The 19484-nt window shown below is 48.4% G+C and overlaps 1 protein-coding gene across 1 annotated transcript in view; it reads left to right on the forward strand.

The window, feature by feature from the left end:
- Positions 1–5874: 5874 nt before the first annotated feature.
- LOC129715027 (exocyst complex component 6B-like) overlaps positions 5875–19484 on the forward strand; it is a 274298-nt gene continuing 260688 nt past the window's right edge. The window contains exon 1 of the mRNA XM_055664851.1: positions 5875–6016. Coding sequence (XP_055520826.1) covers positions 5886–6016 — 131 coding nt within the window. The 5' untranslated portion in view covers positions 5875–5885. The remainder of the gene's footprint in view (positions 6017–19484) is intronic.

The following is a 19484-nucleotide window of genomic DNA, read 5'->3' on the forward strand; positions in this document are numbered from 1 at the left end:
GGGGAGGTGAATACGGAGGTCAAAGTGTTGTATATGAATGCGCCAAGTATAAGAAATAAAGTGAATGAGCTTGAGGCTCAGATAGAAATTGGCAAGTATGATGTTGTGGGAATTACAGAGACATGGCTTCAAGAGGACCTGGGCTGGGATTTGAATATTCAAGGGTATACCTCCTATTGAAGGGTTTCGGCCCGAAACGTTACCTATTTCCTTCGCTCCATAGATGCTGCCGCACCCGCTGAGTTTCTCCAGCATTGTTGTCTACCTGGGAAGAAGTGTAGTCCAGATACCTATGGTCAGTTGATTTGTAGTAGATGTCGGTCAGTAGTCCGTTACCTGCGATGGAGACGGTGAGATCCAGAAACGGGAGGGAGATGTCGGAGATGGTCCAGGTGAATTTGAGTGCCGGATGGAAATTAGCGGTGAAATGGATGAAGTCAGTGAGTTCTGCATGGGGGCAGGAGGTAGCACCAATGCAGCCGTCAATGTAGCAGAGGTAGAATTCTGGGATAAGGCCATGGAATGCTCTCACTACATCACCCGACATGCTCTTCCTCATCGCCTTCGCGCCTGAAGACCGGCAACCTGTCTGTCGTCAGTGTTTAAGAAGGAACTGCAGATGCTGGAAAAATCGAAAGTAGACAAAAAATTGCTGGAGAAACTCAGCGGGTGAGTTTCCTACAACCTCATCTACTGCATCCGCTGTCGTAGGTGTCACCTTCTCTGCATCGGCGCAGGCTTGGCGATCGCCCAACACCTCCGCACGGTTCGCAATAACCAACCTGATCTCCCGGTGGCTCAGCACTTCAACTCCCCCTCCCCATTCTGAATCCGACCTTTCTGTCCTGGGCCTCCTCCATGGCCAGGGTGAGGCCCACCGCAAATTGGAGGAACAACTTTTTATTTTAATTTCAATATATACTTTATTCGAGAAAGAAATATACACAATACATGATCCTTACAAAACTCCATCCGACATTCTTGTAGTTTGGAGTTTCCCCAAATCACAAATTTATCCCCCACACTTGCCACTCATGTGGCCCACTGGCGTAGGATCCCTTCACTTATTTTGAGGGGCGTCTCCACCACACTCTGCCCCCCATGTCCAGCAGCGGAAGGGCCCTAGACTGTGGTCCTCCCCCACCGAGCCTTGGCGTTGGCTGAACCGAGCTTCAGTGCGTCCCTCAGCACGTACTCCTGCAGTCTGCAGTGGGCCAGTCGGCAACATTCCCCGACGGACATCTCGCTCCGCTGGGTGGTCAACAACGGACAGGCAAACCAAAGGGCATCTTTCGCCGAATTGATGACCTTCCAGCAACACTCGATGTCCATCTGAATGTGTCCCTGGGAACAGTCCGTAAATCACAGAGTCCTCTGTGACGGAGCTGTTCGGAATAAACCGTGGTAGAGACCCTTGCAGACCTCTCCAGACTCTCTTTGCAAATCCACACACTGCAAAGAGGTGGGCAACTGTATCCTCCCCATAGGAGCCGTCCCGAGGGCAGTGTGCGCTGGTAGGTCTTGGTGCTTGTTGGTGAGTTCTGGCGATGAGGCATTTTGCCAGACAAGCTGGGCAGTCTGCTCTGGGAACCACGCCACCGGATCCATCGAGTCCTTTCCCTGCAGTGCCTGCAGGACATTCCGTGCTGACCACTGCCCGATGGACTTGTGGTCAAAGGTGTTGGTCCGGAAGAACCTTTCCACGAACGACAGATGGAGCGGCAATGTCCAGCTGACTGGCACATTGCGTGGCATCTGCGCCAGGCCCATCCTTTGCAACACCGGGGACAGGTAGAACCTCAGCAGGTAATGACACTTAGTGCCCACGTGCCTTGGCTCTACACTCCGCCTGATGCAGCCACACACGAATGTGGCCATCAGGGTGAGGGCGACATTGGGCACGCTTTTACCCCTGTTGTCTGCCGACTTGTGTATTGTGGCCCGTCGCACCTGGTCCATCATCGACCCCCAGATGAACTGGAAGACAGCCCGGGTGATCCATGTGGCGTAGGAGGGAGGGACAGGCCACACTTGTACCAAGTACAGCAGCCCTGAGAGCACCTCGCACCTGATGATTTTTTTTCTTTCTTTTTGTTCCTTGTCATGTTTTAGTTAATTTTGTTTTATTAAGTAGTGTATGTGTGTGGGTGGGGTGGGAGAAACATGCTTTGGTCTCTTCCTTCGGGGGATGCGACTTTTTCCTCGGTCGTATTCCCCGTCCCCGTCCCCGTCTGCGCCGAGGCCTAATGGCGGAGCTGGCGGCATCGGAGCTGTAGCGGCAGCAGCAGCGGTAGCGGAGACCCGACTCGGCCCCGAAGCTGTGGTGGAGGCAGCGACCACCCGCGGAGTTTGAACCATCGCCTCGGCGCAGAGGGAGAACAAAGATGGAAGAGACAGAGACTTTAAGATTTTGCCTTCCACCACAGTGAGGAGGTGTTTGGTGAACTCACTGTGGTGGATGTTAAATTTGTGTTGATTGTGTGTTTTTGTCATTAAAAAAAAAATTATATGTATGACTGCAGGGAAACAAAATTTCGTTCAGACCGAAAGGTCTGAATGACAATAAACTAATCTAATCTAAACGAATCTAATCTAATCTAATGACCAATTTTTTCCACGTTATAGAGAGTTGCTTCCACAGCTCCCCTCGTAATTCGCTTGGATAGTTTACACCGCAGTGGTATTGACTTCTCCAATTTCAGGTAGTGCTTGCTTTCTCCCTCCGCTTCTCAGTTCTCCGCCTCCTGTGTCCGCCTCTTCCTTTCTTTCCCCCACACATCACCCGAAACATCACCTATTCCTTCGAATAGTCTTGACTTGAAACGTCTCGACCCGAAACGTCACCTATTCCTTCGCTCCATAGATGCTAATGGTTTTCTAATTTGGTTCCCATAGGTCTCCTAATTTGAGGAAGGACATCCTTGTGATTGAAGCAGTGCAGCGTAGGTTCACGAGATTGATCCCTGGGATGGCGGGACTGTCATATGAGGAAATATTGAAAAGACTAGGATTGTATTCACTGGAGTTTAGAAGGATGAGGGGGATCTTATAGAAACATATAAAATTATAAAAGGACTGGACAAGCTAGATGCAGGAAAAATGTTCCCAATGTTGGGTGAGTTCAGAACCAGGGGCCACAGTCTTAGAATAAAGGGGAGGTCATTTAAGACTGAGGTGAGAAAAATAAATTTCACCCAGAGAGTTGTGAATTTGTGGAATTCCCTGCCGCAGAGGGCAGTGGAGGCCAAGTCACTGGATGGATTTAAGAGAGTGTTAGATAGATCTCTAGGGGCTAGTGAGTCAAGGAATATGGGGAAAAGGCGGTGAATGGCGGTGCTGGCTCGAAGGGCCGAATGGATGATCACAATGAATGGCGGTGCTAGCTCGAAGGGCCGAATGGCCTCCTCCTCCTGCACCTATTTTCTATGTTTCTATGCTGCCTCACCCCCTGAGTTTCTCCAGCATTTTTTGGATGTGGAGTACACTGAAAAGCTCTAAGTAGGACCTGCACGTCTTTGGATTGTGGGAGGAAACCGAAGATCTCGGAGAAAACCCACGCTGGTCACGGGGAGAACGTACAAACTCCGACAAACAGCACCCGTAGTTGGGATCGAACCCGAGTTCCTGGCGCTGCATTTTGCTGTAAGGCAGCAACTCTGTGGTGAGAGGGAAATAGGACTACACTTCCCGTCATGTCGTCTGCCCCCCCCCCCCTCAGCACACGGCTGTAGTCAGCAAAGATCCTATAGCGAGCAAGATAGACAACTTGACGAAAAAGGCGTGGTACGGTCATGGGCAGATTCATGGGTAATTTTCGGCCCCATTTCCGTAACCGGCTTCCGTCTCCGCACCAAAGATCCCGTAGCGGAGCAACGATAACTAGTGCGGAGACGGAAGCCGGTTACGGAAACATCCTTGAAAAAATAAAAGTTCTTTGGTAAAAATCTTCTCCTCATTTTCAGGATTATAATTTATTAACACAAACTGTCCCCCCGTAACGTTGATTACACTGTGAGAGGGGTCGGGTTACTGAAATGGATGAAAAAAAAAGGCTCCGTTGCGTACTACACGTCAGCCCATTGCATTTAGCAGGAGTGGTCTATATTGCTCCGCTATTGGACCTTTGACAGCCATTGGACTGATCTGACTACATCTCCTGTCATGCCGTCTGTCTCTTCTGAATTTTGTAGTCAGCAGGGACAGTACTCTGCATATCGCCAACTTGGACAATTTTTACATTTTTATCAAGCCAATTAATCAATCCAATTAACCTACAAACTGTACGTCTTTGGAGGGTGGGAGGAAACCGAAGATGTCGGAGAAAACCCACGCAGATCACGGGGGGAGAGAACGTACAATCTCCGTACAGACACAGCACCCTTAGTCGGGATCGAACCAGGGTCTCTGGCGATGCATTTTGCAAGGCAGCAACACTACCGCTGCGCCACTGTGACTGCCCCCCTCCCCCCAGCACATGGCTGTAGCCAGTGGACAGTGGACTGACTACATCTCCCGTCATGCCATCTGCCCCCCCAGCACATGGCTGTTGTCCATGGACTACACTGACTACATCAGGTTAACAAGACCTACACCAAACCCAAACCAATTAGGAGCAGACGAGGGCATTTGATCCAATTTGTGATCCCAGCTACAAAGACAGATGTGTACAGCAATTTGTTCTTCCCCCGCACAATTAAAGCATGGAATAATCTCCACCCAACTATAGTTACCCAACCTGATGCAACTAAATATAAAGTAGCTCTTTCTTACCTTTAACCCTTTCTGGGTTAAGCCCTCCCTTCACCACCCCCAGATTTAAATTCCATTTGGAATATTTTGGAGGACCAAGAAACCAAGAACCAAGGACCAAGAATGACGGGAGATGTAGTCTTGGTTCTTGATTTCTTGGTCCTCCAAAATATTCCTCTAGGATCTTTGGTAGCCAGTGGACCGTGGACTACTGGACTACATCTCCCGTCATGCCGTCTGTCCCCCCCCCCCCCCAGTACACGGCTGTAGTCGCAACTATAGTTGCGAATGGTATGTTAGCTTTCATTGCAAAAGGATTTGAGTATAGGAGCAGGGAGGTTCTACTGCAGTTGTACAGGGTCTTGGTGAGACCACATCTGGAGTATTGCGTACAGTTTTGGTCTCCAAATCTGAGGAAGGACATTATTGCCATAGAGGGAGTGCAGAGACGGTTCACCAGACTGATTCCTGGGATGTCAGGACTGTCTTATGAAGAAAGACTGGATAGACTTGGTTTATACTCTCTAGAATTTAGGAGATTGAGAGGGGATCTTATAGAAACTTACAAAATTCTTAAGGGGTTGGACAGGCTAGATGCAGGAAGATTGTTCCCGATGTTGGGGAAGTCCAGGACAAGGGGTCACAGCTTAAGGATAAGGGGGAAATCCTTTAAAAACGAGATGAGGAGAACTTTTTTCACACAGAGAGTGGTGAATCTGTGGAACTCTCTGCCACAGAGGGTAGTTGAGGCCAGTTCATTGGCTATATTTAAGAGGGAGTTAGATGTGGCCCTTGTGGCTAAAGGGATCAGAGGGTATGGAGAGAAGGCAGGTACGGGATACTGAGTTGGATGATCAGCCATGATCATATTGAATGGCGGTGCAGGCTCGAAGGGCTGAATGGCCTACTCCTGCACCTAATTTCTATGTTTCTATACCACATGGACTACATCTCCCGTCATGCCGTCTGTCCCCCTCCCCCAGTACACGGCTGTAGCCAGTGGAACGTGGACTACATCTCCCGCCATCCGCCCACCCCACTAACGTCATGACGTGATGACGCCCAGCAGGCCCCGCCCAGTGCCGGGGACCATCAGCAACAACACAACAGCCGGGGGGCGGGAGGGCGGGGGCCAGATGGCGGCGGCGGCGGCGGCGGGGCACGAGCGGCACGAGCGACAGGAGACGGCAGCGGCCGAGCACGAGCACGAGCGCATCCTGCGGGAGATCGAGAGCACAGAGTCGGCGTGCATCGGGCCCACGCTCCGGTAGGGCAGCCTGGGCGGGGGGGGGGCAGCAGCCGCGAATCCGGCCCCTCCTCTCCTGCTCAGAGGTCAGGGGTTGTCTAGGGGCAGTCGATGCCAGCCCGCGCCCTCTGACCCCTGACCCCCTCCCACTCGGTTTATGGCCCCTTTCCCTCACTGCCCCAGTCACCCCTGACACCATCCTCCCCCTTGATCTTTGACCCCTGACTCCATCCACCCTCTTTGCCCCTTGACCCTACTTTCCCCGTTGACCCATATTCACTCCGTCCCACTTGCCCTCTGACCCCATCCGTCCTGACTCCTAGCCTCACTCCGCTATAGGACCTACCTCACCAGGGACTAACTTTACTCTACCATTCTACTGTTTTGGTTTTTTTTTAAATTGGTGTTTTTTTTTTCCTTTTTCCATTTCACCAACAATATGTAAAATGTAAAAGAATATGTGATTCTGTTCCATTCTGTTTGTAGTTTGTTTGTTTTTTGCCCAAAGTCCGCGAGCATTGCCACTTTTCATTTCACTGCACATCTCGTTTGTGTATGTGACGAATAAACTTGACTTGACTTGACTTGGCCTCTCCCACACCCTAATTTCATGACTTCTCCCGCTCCCTGCCTCCTGACCAAAGATACTAGAGGAGCTCTTCTAGTATCTTTGCTCCTGACCCCGTCCTCCCCTCACTCACAATCCAGGGTCACATTTGCTTATTTCCAATTTTGTCACAGTTTTGATTTATGTGTTGCAAACTTTTATGTGCACCTGGTTTTTGTTGTGTTTTTTGCTGCATGCTTGCTGTCTGAAGTTCACGGTGATTGCCATGGATGAGTTTGTATGCGCATCTCAGGTAATCAGCAAATAGATGGGCTTGAAGTTCCTAAGTATAAATGCATCGACCAATTTGTCCTGGACCAGCCACATCAATGTGTAGAAACAGAAACTGCAGATGCTGGTTTACAAAAAAAAAGACACAAATGCTGGAGTAACTCAGCGGGTCACTCCGCCGTTTCAGTTTGGGGAGGCTTCTTCAGACTCAAGAAGAACTCTTAGTGTGTCAGTGTATCAGTCTGAAGAAGGATCCTGACCCCAAACTTCATCTATTCATCTTGTATTCACTGGAGTTTAGAAGGATGAGGGGGATCTTATAGAAACATATAAAATTATAAAAGGACTGTACAAGCTAGATGCAGGAAAAATGTTCCCAATGTTGGGTGAGTCCAGAACCAGGGGCCACAATCTTAGAATAAAGGGGAGGCCATTTAAGACTGAGGTGAGAAAAAACTTTTTCATCCAGAGAGTTGTAAATTTATGGAATTCCCTCCGCAGAGGGCAGTGGAGGCCAAATCACTGGATGGATTTAAGAGAGAGTTAGATTGAGCTCTAGGGGCTCGTGGAGTCAAGGGGAGAAGGCAGGCACTGGTTATTGATAGGGGACGATCAGCCATGATCACAATGAATGGTGGTGTTGGCTCGAAGGGCCGAATGGCCTCCTTCTGCACCTATCATCTATGTTTCTATCCATTTTCTCCAGAGCAGCTGCCTGACCCGCTGAGTTATTCCAGCACTTTTCCCCTTACAAAAAGATAAAATCTGAAGAAGGGTCCTGATCCAAAACGTCACCTATTCAAAACGTATCAAAAGGACACAAAGTACTGGACTAACTCAGCAGGTCAAGCAGCATCTCTGGAGAACATGCATAAGTGACGTTTGTGTCGAGACCCTTCTTCAGACACAAAACACATCAATGCTTCTACTTGCTTAAAAGGCAAAGGGAGGTCAACTGTACCAACTTGTCTGGTTACACCGCAAACAAATATCCTACTCAGATCTATCTCGGTTTGGTATGGCAGCATTTTGGCCCAAGAGCACAAGAAACTACAGAGAGTTGTGCACTGCAGAGAGTGTGAATGCAGCCCAGTCCATCACACATACCCGCCTCTCCCCTCACAACCCCCCCCCCCTCCCCCCCAAGCTCAAACCCTTGCCTTGCAGTCGTCCTCAATGGACTCCATCTACGCCACGCTTTCTCAGGAACGGAAGCAATATAATTCAAAAATTTACATAAACTGTGGTAAAAGTTCATAAGATCCAGGAGCACAATAAAGCCATTCGGTCAATCAAGTTGACTTTACCAATGGATCATGACTGATCTACCTTTCCCTCCTAACCTCATTCTCCTGCCTTCTCCCCATAACCCCTGACACCCGTACTAATGAAGAATCTGTCAATCTCCGCCTTAAAATATCCATTGACTTGGCCTCCACAGCCGTCTGTGGCAATGAATTCCACATATTCACCACCTTCTAACTAAAGAAATTCCATCTTATCTCCTTTCCAAAGGTATGTCCTTTAATTCTGAGGCTAAGGCCTCTGGTGCTAGACTCTCACACGAGTGGAAACATCCTCTCCACATCCACTCTATCCAGGCCTTTCACTGTTCGCTATTATAGGGTGATGCTCATCACAGGCTGACTCAGATATGGCAGAGTTCCAGACTCGGTGATCTCATTGATGATCTCATTGAAGTGTGCAGAATATCCATGGAGAGTTACGGGGTGGATGCAGTGTTGATGTTTCCCTTGGCTCGGTGTCCAATTCTTAGAGGATTGCACAGGCCAGATGTTAGGAAAAATGTTCCCAATGTTGGGGGAGCCGAGAACCAAGGTCTAAATGTTTAAGATTAAGGGGTAGGCCATTTAGGACTGAGATGAGGAAAAACATTTTTACCCAGAAAGTTGTGAGTCTGTGGAATTCTCTGCCACAGAAGGCAGTGGAGGCCAATCCATTGGATGTTTTCAAGAGAGAGTTAGATAGAGCTCTTTGGGCTAAAGGAATCAAGCGTTATGGGGGAAAAAGCAGTGAAAAGCTTTTGTTGTGTGCAAACTACTTAGGGGAAAGACAATCAAGCCATTTACAGTGTATAGATACATGATAAGGGAATAACGTTTAGTGCATAGAAACATATAGATTGTTAAGGGTTTGGACACGCTAGAGGCAGGAAACATGTTCCTGATGTTGGGGGAGTCCAGAACCTGGGGCCACAGTTTAAGAATAAGGAGTAAGCCATTTAGAATGGAGATGAGGAAACGCCTTTTCTCACAGAGAATGGTGAGTCTGTGGAATTCTCTGCCTCAGAGGGCGATGGAGGCAGGTTCTCTGGATGCTTTCAAGAGAGAGCTGGATAGGGCTCTTAAAGATAGCGGAGTCAGGGGATATGGGGAGAAGGCAGGAACGGGGTACTGATTGGGGATGATCAGACATGATCACATTGAATGGCGGTGCTGGCTCAAAGGGCCGAATGGCCTACTCCTGCACCTATTGTCAGTTGCAAGGTAAAGTCCGATTAAAGATTGTTCGAGGGTCTCCAATGGGGCAGATGGGAGGGCAGCACTGCTCTCCAGTTGTTGGTAGAAAATGCACACCTCCAGATTCAGGGACAGTTTCTTCCCAGCTGTTATCAGGCAACTGAACCATCCTATCAACAATTAGAGAACATTCCTGAGCTACTATCTACCTCATTGGAGACCCTCGGAATATCTTTCATTGGATTTTATTGGACTTTATCTTACACGTAATGTTATTCCCTTCATCATACACCGTGGACGGCACGATCGTAATCATGTATTGTCTTTCCGCTGACTGGATAGCACGCAACTCTACCTTGGTACCCGTGACAACAAACTAAACTAAACTAAACTTGCGAGGAAATAAGAAAATTCACATCTCCTTGTGCCAAGATCGGACTTTTCAAAGGCTTGGAAGTTATAAGATGCCACCGGAATGTGGCGTCTCTCTGCATGCTATTGTAGAAGAAGATCTGTTGGACTCATGTACAGTATGTTGATTAGTATATATTGATTAGTCGGGGTGTGATTGTTATGGGGAGAAGGCAGGAGAATGGGGTTAGGAGGGAGAGATAGATCAGCCTTGATTGAATGGCAGGGTATGGCCCAAAAGCCCTGTCCCACGGTACGAGTTTATTCCAAGAGCTCTCCCGAGTTTAAAAAAAATCAAACTCGTGGTAAGCACGGAGAATGAACGTAGCAGGTACGTCGGAGCTTGGGGACGTCTCATCGCGCTAACGGCAGGTACTCTGGAAGACTCGCTAACGGCAGGTAAACACGGGAAGATTTTTCAACATGTTGAAAAATGTCCACGAGAGCCCCGAGTACCGACGAGCGGCCATTATCGTAAATCTCCGAGTTCGAATCAGGGCAAACTCGGGAAAGCTCTTGGAATGAACTCGTACCGTGAGACAGGGCTTTAATTCTGCTCCAATCACTTATAAATTAGGTAATCTGACCGGGTAATACACAGAACAAACATTTTCACAGTTTAGTTTGGAGCAAGGGAGAGAGAGAAATATGTGGAGAGATGCGGATGGGAACGAGAGAGAGAGATGGAGAGGGAGGGAGTGAGGGGGGTACAGAGGGTGGAGAGGGAGAAAGAGGGAGGAGAGGAGGGATGGGTGGGATGAGGGGATGGAGAGGTTGGGAGAGAGAGGGGTAGAGGGAGAGAGAGGGAGGGGGACAGGGAAAGAGAAAGGGAGGTAGAGGGAATGAGAGGTGGAAAGGGAGGTGAGACAGAACGGGAGGTGAGGCGAGGGGTATGGAGGGTAGGGATGAGGAGAGGTGGGGGGAAGAAATCTTTCCTCTCTCACCTTAATCCAAGGGTTCCCAACCTGGGGCACATTTACCTCCAGGGGGTAGATTTCACCTACCCAGGGGGTAAATGTGTTGATTCTGGATGTCTACATATTTTTTCTCATTGACTGTGTTTGGTTCTGGTATACCGGTATCTGTTCATCATTAATTGTTCATAAATAAGTTAAATAATATTAAGTGCTATTAAAGTTGCCAGGGGTAAACAAGATGAAAAAGGTTGGGAACCCCTGGTTTAGAGATACACACGGAAACATGTCCTTCGGCCCCACCAGCGATCCCCGCACTTTAAAACTATCTACACACACCAGGAACAATTTTACATTTATACCAAGCCAATTAACCTACAAACCTGTACGTCTTTGGAGTGTGGGAGGAAACCCACTCAGGTTACGGGGAGAACGTACAAACTCTGTACAGACAAGCGCCCGTAGTCGGGACGGAACCCGGGTCCCTGGCACTGTGAGGCAGCAACTTTACCGCTGCGCCACCGTGACGCCTTGTACACGCGTACGTCTCCACACATGACCGTAATTAAACGGAACTAAAAAAATGGTGTGTTTTCAAACCGCTGCAGAACCAGTGTAGTGTTTCAGCCAGGGTTTATCCAGCCTACATTATAAAAGAAAGCCAAATAAGTCCGCTGAGAAAACATAGTGTCTCCACATGCTGCAGAATACACTTGGGTCCAACCCTGGGTTCATACTAATTTCATGGTGCTTGAGGAATTAGGCCACTTTCCCCTGATGGTAAAGTTATTTCTGAAGTATGAAAATGTACTGGTTGACCTCGCAGCTGCAAAAACACATGCAAGGCGCGCATCCCCAAGCCCCAGATCCTGATTGTGTAACTCAGCAGGATTGCCATGCATCCAAGCATTTACCCTCAACACAAAGTGTTTAGAATTTTGTCATACAGTGTGGAAACAGGCCCCTCGGCCCAGCAAGTCAGTGCCGCCCGACCAATGATCCCCGTACACGAGCACTCTCCTACACATTAGGGACAATTTTACCGAAGCCGATTAACCAACAAACCTGCACGTCTTTGGAGCGTGGGAGGAAACCGGGAGCATCCGGAGAAAACCCACGCTGTCACGAGTCCAAACTCCGTACAGACAGCACCCACAGTCAGAATTGAGCCCGGGTCTCTGGCGCTGTGAGGCAGCAACTCTGCCGCTGTTCCACCGTGCTGCCCCTAGTGCTGGCGGAAACAATACCTGGAGGACAGGGTAACTCTTGTGGACTGAGCTGAAGCGTTCTTTAGAAAAAATGGCACAGTGGCGCAGCAGAGCTGGTAGAGCTGCTGCCTCAAAGGACCAGAGACCTGGGTTCAATCCTTAGCTCTGGCGCTGTCTGTGTGGAGTTTGCGCGTTTTTGCTGTCACTGCGTGGGTTTCCTCCGGGTGCTCGGGTTTCCTCCGGGCACTTTTAGGTTTGTAGGTTAATTGGCCTCTATGAATTGCCCTTAATATCATCATCATGGAGCACGGATTGTCCGTGGATTGTCACCTTGTCGTGGTGGAGAAGCATGTGTGATCCTGAGAGCGATGCCGTCTGGAGCTATCTATGCTCCTGGTAGGGCCACCCATGGGGGTAAGGTCGAGGGAGAGGTCTTTGACAAAGAGCAATCCAACCAAGACCTCAGGCGGAGGACAATACAATATTTATTACATGTCATTTGAACCTCAGTGAGGCTCAAACGAAACTCCGTTTCCACAGCCATACAAATAAAGACAGTTTCCTAGAGACACATACACAATTCAATTTACAGAAACATCCATCACAGTGAATCTCCTCCTCACTGTGATGGAAGGCAAAGTCTTTTCTCTCCCCTGTTCTCCATTTTTCCCCCGATATCCAAGCCCCAGGCGGGCGATGGTAAGTATCACGGCCATTTTAGGCCGCGCCGGGCGATGTCCGGTCCCGCCCCCGGTCTAAAAGTCACAAAGTTGGAGCCCCCGGCGGGCGCTGCAATGTCCCGCGGCCATTAAGCCGCGCCGGGGGATGTACGGCGTCGCTCCGGGTCGTTCCAACCCCGCGACACTGGCTGGAGAAGTTACGTTGCGGGAGCTCCGGAAAGCGGTCTCTCACCCGGACCCGCGAGCTCCCGATATCCCGACAGTCCACAGAAGCTGCGTTGCTGGAGCCTCCGTGCTCCAGAGTCGGGCTGCAGCAGCGAGCCACCACCGCTCCCCACGCTCCGAGGCCGGCCAGCCCCAAGATGGTGAGACCGCAGGCTCCGAGACTGGAGCCTCCAGGTCGTTCCAGCTGGAGGCCGCTCCACGGTGCTAGGCCCCAACGACAACGGAGACCCGACAGGGAAAAGGTCGGGTCTCCAGTGCAGGGAAGAGATTTTTTTTAAGTTTCCCCCCCCCCCCCCCACATATACACAGTTAAAAACACAATTAAAAACACGAACAACTACACTTAACTAGAAAAAAAAAAAAAAAAAGACAGACAGGCTGTAGGGGCCGCTGCAACAGTGTCGCCCCGCCACTCTCTCCAACCTCCAAATAAGCTGCTGACCTTCGTGGAGCGCCACAGACGATGGCTGACCTTAGTGGAGCGTCACAACGGCTGGGCAGGCGGATGAAGGCTGCAGCAGAAAATGGTCTCCGGCCGTCTTGGACTCCATGCCACTGGATCGTGACCCAGATCTGTCAAGGACCGTGGTGTGGCTGTCTGTGCACCAGTCTCCCCACGTAAACAAAGTCACGCACTGGCATCCTCCAACCCTGGAGCCACCCATGGTCAGCCACGACTGAAGGGGGCCTAAGAGAAAGGAGCATGGAGTCAGGCCCTACGGCCCAACTTGTCCACGCTGAGCAACGTGTCAGGAATTAATGCAATGTGGAATAACATAGAACGAGTGTGAACGGGAGATTGATACCGGCTATGGACTTTTCTATGTTCTATGATCTTTATCCCACTGCAGTCATTCTTGTGAAGATAGGCACAAAGTGCTGGAGTTACTCAGCGGGTCAGGCAGCATCTTTGGAGAAGGAGGATCCACACCGACGGCACCTGAGATCAGGATTGACTGGTCACTGTGTACCAAAGGGCATGTTTCTGTGCTGTGAACCATCCTACCAACAGTTTAACAGTTCAATAGCCACAGTTTAAGAAGTGAAGGAAATAGGCGACGTTTCGGGCTGAAACCCTTCTTCAGTCTGAAGAAGGGTTTCGGCTCGAAACGTCGCCTATTTCCTTCGCTCCATAGATGCTGCTGCACCCGCTGAGTTTCTCCAGCATTTTTGTGTACCTTCGATCTTCCAGCATCTGCAGTTCCTTCTTGAACGCCACAGTTTAAGAATAAGGAGTAAACCATTTAGAGTGGAGACGAGGAAACACTTTTTCTCACGGATTGGTCCCTTCTGCTGTCACTCCGCTGGACGGCTCGCCCCTTCTTGCGCCATCACGTCTTTACTGCAGCTGCCGGGATGGCCGGCGTAGGTCTCAAAAAGGACACCATTTTCCGGACTCCCTCCTCCTGCACCTATTTTCTATGTTTCTATGTTAATATGTTCCAAGATGATCTGTGATAGAATATAGTTTTATTTAATTCCAGTTTTGCATCCTACACTCTGGGGGAAACATAGAAACATAGAAATTAGGTGCAGGAGTAGGCCATTCGGCCCTTCGAGCCTGCACCGCCATTCAATATGATCATGGCTGATCATCCAACTCAGTATCCCGTACCTGCCTTCTCTCCATACCCCCTGATCCCCTTAGCCACAAGGGCCACATCTAACTCCCTCTTAAATATAGCCAATGAACTGGCCTCAACTACCCTCTGTGGCAGAGAGTTCCAGAGATTCACCACTCTCTGCGTGAAAAAAGTTCTTCTCATCTCGGTTTTAAAGGATTTCCCCTTTATCCTTAAGCTGTGACCCCTTGTCCTGGACTTCCCTAACATCGGGAACAATCTTCCTGCATCTAGCCTGTCCAACCCCTTAAGAATTTTGTAAGTTTCTATAAGATCCCCTCTCAATCTTCTAAATTCTAGAGAGTATAAACCAAGTCTATCCAGTCTTTCTTCATAAGACAGTCCTGACATCCCAGGAATCAGTCTGGTGAACCGTCTCTGCACTCCCTCTATGGCAATAATGTCCTTCCTCAGATTTGGAGACCAAAACTGTACGCAATACTCCAGGTGTGGTCTCACCAAGACCCTGTACAACTGCAGTAGAACCTCTCTGCTCCTATACTCAAATCCTTTTGCAATGAAAGCTAACATACCATTCGCTTTCTTTACTGCCTGCTGCACCTGCATGCCTACCTTCAATGACTGGTGTACCATGACACCCAGGTCTCGCTGCATCTCCCCCTTTCCCAATCGGCCACCTGTAATCGGAAGTTTACAGAAAGCTAATAACCTACAAACCTGCACGTCTTTGGGATGTGGGAAGAAACCGGAGCAACCCACGCGGTCGCAGGGACAACGTCCAAACTCCGTATGGACAGCTCCTGTAGTCAGGAAGGAACCAGGTCTCTGGTGCTGTGAGGCAGCAACTCTACTGTGGTGCCACTCATACCCCAGCACTTTGTGTTTTGCTCGAGATTCCAGCATCTGTAGTCTATTGTGTTTCTTTTAGTTTAGTTTAGACATACAACGTGGAAAAGACATACACTTTTGGAAAAGAAAGTTATTTCTAAAGCTTCAGATTTAAACACTGAGTCCCACTGAGTCTGCACCGACCAACGATCCCCGCACGCTAACACTACCCTACACACACACACAGTTGGGCCAATTATACCAAGCCAATTAACCTACAAACCCGCACGTCTTTGGAGTGTGGGAGGAAACCGAAGATCTCGGAGAAAACCCACGCACGTCACGGGGAGAACGTACAAACTCCGTACAGACAGCGCCCGTAGTCAGGATCGAACCCGGGTCTCTGGCGCTGTGAGGCAGCAACTCTACCGCTGCGCCCTGCAGGCATTTAGCATTGTTGCTTCTGCAGGTGCAACTGAAATGTTGGAACACATTGAAGAGTGCATGGGCCAGTAGCCAGCTGGATCCCACCTAATCTATGTTTCTATGTTTCCAATGAGTAAATAACGCTGCTCGTATTAAGGCAGCAGAATAAGGCAGCATTGCTCTACACGTGAGCAACTATGCTTCCATTTCAAAGGCATCCTTGCAAGACTTGACATATTTGAGGCTTCCTCTGCCGTAAACACTATAATTGCTCTTGCAAGATCTCGTACTTGTTCTGAGTTGTTTGTACTATGTATACAAAAGGCTCGACCACTTTGCTGCTTGAAGCATAGAATTGTCACAGCACACGCCATTCAGTTCTTTTTTTATTTTAATTTCATTAGAACCAATTGTAAAAAGAGAAAACGTTCGGCATCTAGAATTATACAATTGTTATACAGTTCATTTTTAACCTTATAACCTCAATTGAAAAATTGAAACAAAGGGAAAGCAAGAAAAGAAAGGAAAAAGTGAATAGAATAGGAAGGAATGAGAAAACGTCCCCTGAGCTGCCAAAGCAGTGCAGCAGAGAGAAAGAGGAATAAGAAAAGATGGAGATATACCTTCCGCCCACCCCCTCACCCAACGTAGCATCGGATTTAAATTTAAATTTGTGTTTCACCATACTATTGTTGTAAAAATTCAGTAAAGGGTGTCCATGTCTTAAGAAATTCATCTGGTTTTTCCGCCAAGTGAAGCTAATGTTTTCCAAGTGTAGTGTCTCGGACATGTCTGTAATCCACATCTTCACTGTAGGGACTGTTGTCTGTTTCCAAAATTTAAGTATTCGTTTTTTCGCCGTTTTTAGGCCGTAATTGGGGAAACTTCTTTGAAATATTGTTAGCTTAGAACACGCCTCTGACATACCACGGCATTCAGTTCTACGTAGTTTTGCAAAGGTTTTTTGTTAGTGCAAATCCAGTTGGTCCTATTTTATATTCCGATTTTTCCAATAGTTTAGACACAAAAAGCTGGAATAACTCAGCGGGACAGGCATGGGTGAGAAGGAATGGGTGGCATTTCGGGTTTAGATGCTTCTTCAGACTATTAGTTTAGTTTGGCGATTACACGCGGAAACAGGCCCTTGGGCCACCGTGTCCGCGCTGACCAGCGATCCCCGCACAATAACACTATCCTAATGGGAGAGTCCAGGACCAGAGGACACAGCCTCAAGATATAAGGACGTACCTTGAAAAAGGAGATGAGGAGGAATTTCTTTGGTCAGAGGGTGGTGAATCTGTGGATTTCTTTGCCACCGATGGCTGTGGAGGTCAAGTCAGTGGATATTTTTAATGCACAGATTGGCATATTCTTGATTAGGACGGGTGTCGGGGGTTATGGGGAGAAGGCAGGAGAATGGGGTTGAGAGGGAACTCCTGCAACTTGTAAACCAATTAACTTTACGGTCATCAAGTATGAAGGAGGGAATTTTACCCCGTTTAGTGCACGTCAGTGGGTGAACCCACAAGTTTTTCATGAAAGAGCGTCCTCAGGATGGGCGTTGCAGGTAGGACTGATGTCTGTAAGCATGCAGGCACAACGGGCAGTGAATAAAGCTAATGGCATGTTGGCCTTCATAACAAGAGGAGTTGAGTATAGGAGCAAAGAGGTCCTTCTGCAGTTGTACAGAGCCCTAGCGAGACCATACCTGGAGTATTGTTTGCAGATTTGGTCTCCTAATTTGAGGAAGGACATTCTTGCTATTGAGGGAGTGCAGCGTAGGTTTATAAGGTTAATTCCCGGGATGGCGGGACTGTCATATGCTGAGAGAATGGAGCAGCTGGGCTTGTACACTCTGGAGTTCAAGATTCAAGACTCAAGAGAGTTAATTGTCATGTGTCCCAGATAGGACAATGAAATTCTTGCTTTGCTTCAGCACAACAGAATATAGAAGGCATAAATACAGAACAGATCAGTGTGTCCATATACCATTGTATCGTTTTTCCTATCCAGGTAAGTTGCTCGTTGCTGTAGGTAATCTACCTCTTCTGTTTTGCCGTTAGCAATAAGTCGCCGCTGGCTGGCGCCGTCTTGGATCTTTTTGAAACATATAAGATTATTAAGGGATTGGACACGCTAGAGGCAGGAAACATGTTCCCAATGTTGGGGGTGTCCAGAACCAGGGGCCACAGTTTTAAGAATAAGGGGTAGGCCATTTAGAACAGAGATGCGGAAAAACATTTTCACCCAGAGAGTTGTGAATATGTAGAATTCTTTGCCTGAGTAGGCAGCGGAGGCCAATTCTCTGGATGCTTTCAAGAGAGAGTTAGATAGGGCTCTTAAAGATAGCGGAGTCAAGGGATATGGGGAGAAGGCAGGAACAGGGTACTGATTGGGGATGATCAGCCATGTGCTGGCTCGAAGGGCTTAAAGGCCGACTCCTGCACATATTGTCTATTGTTGCCTCAAGAAAGTGCTGCAAATGTCATTAAGTTGGAAAGCTTGCAGAGACGATGTACAAGTATGTTGCCAGGGCTCGAGGACCTGGTCTAGACATGGTTTGAGCATGCTAGTACTTCATTCCCTGAAGCGCAGGAGGATGAGGGTGACCATATCAAGATGTACAAAATCATGAGGGGAATAGATAGGTTTCAGGTGAGAGGGGAAATATTTAATAGGAACCTGAGGGGCAACATTTTCACACAGTGTATGGGTGTATGGAACGAACTGCCAGAGGAGGGAGTTGAGGTAGGTACAAAAACAAGTAAGTAAGTTTAAGTAAGTACGTTTATTGGCCAAGTATTCACATACAAGGAATTTGCCTTGGTGCTCCGCCCACAAGTAACAACATGACATACAGTGACAGTTACGAATGGCTCAGAAAACACTAAACATTAATAAACAACATTTCAAAGATGAGTTTTGTTTATTGTTACGTGGACCGAGGTACTGTGAAAAACTTTTGTGGCGTGCTATCTATCCGGTCAGCGGAAAGACAATGTGTATGGAGCCATTCACAGTGTACACATACTGCATTAAGAACATAATTTTAGTGCCAGATAAAGATCAGTAAATTCCAATTAAAAGAAGTCCGAGGGTCTCCAATGAAGTAGATAATAGCTCAGGACCGCTCCCCAGGTGTTGCTAGGATGGTTCAATTGCCTGATAACAGCTGGGAAGAAACTGTCCCTGAATCCACTTCTGTACCTGTTGCCTGATGGGAGAGGGGAGAAGAGAGAGTGGCCGGGGTGAGACTGGTCCTTGATTATACTGCTGGTCTTGCCGAGGCAGAGTGAGTATTAGAGGTGTAAATAGAGTAAATGGAAGGGCTAAACGTGGGCAAATGGAACTAGTGCAGTGGGGCATTTCAGTTCAGATTCAGATTCAGATTCAATTTTAATTGTCATTGTCAGTGTACAATGGTACAGTTGGTATGGATTAGTTGGGCTGAAGGGCCTTAGTCTGTGCTCTATGGCTTTATGACTCTGACTGATGTTTGTGTACAGATAAGCCATGGTCTAAATGAACAGACAAATAAATAGGGTGGCACGGTGGCGCAGCGGTAGAGTTACTGCCTTATAGCATTGGAGACAAGGGTTCGATCCTGACGCCGGGTGCTGTCTGTACGGAGTTTGTATGTTCTCCCTGTGACTGCGCGGGCTTTCTCTGGCTGCTTTGATTTCCTCCCACACTCCAAAGACTTGCAGGTTTGTAGGGTAAATGTAGACTGTAAATTGTCCCTTGTGTGTAGGATAGAACTAGTGTAAGGGTGATCGCTGGTTGGTGTCAATGGGCTGAAAGGCCTGTTTCTACGCTGTATCTCTAAACAAAAGAAAACTAAGATGATAGATTCAAGTTATAGTCCATAATGAGGCCTGAGGGTATTCATACCATGG

This window comes from Leucoraja erinacea, chromosome 48, assembly GCF_028641065.1.
Source record: "Leucoraja erinacea ecotype New England chromosome 48, Leri_hhj_1, whole genome shotgun sequence".
NCBI classification, from domain to species: Eukaryota; Metazoa; Chordata; class Chondrichthyes; order Rajiformes; family Rajidae; genus Leucoraja; species Leucoraja erinaceus.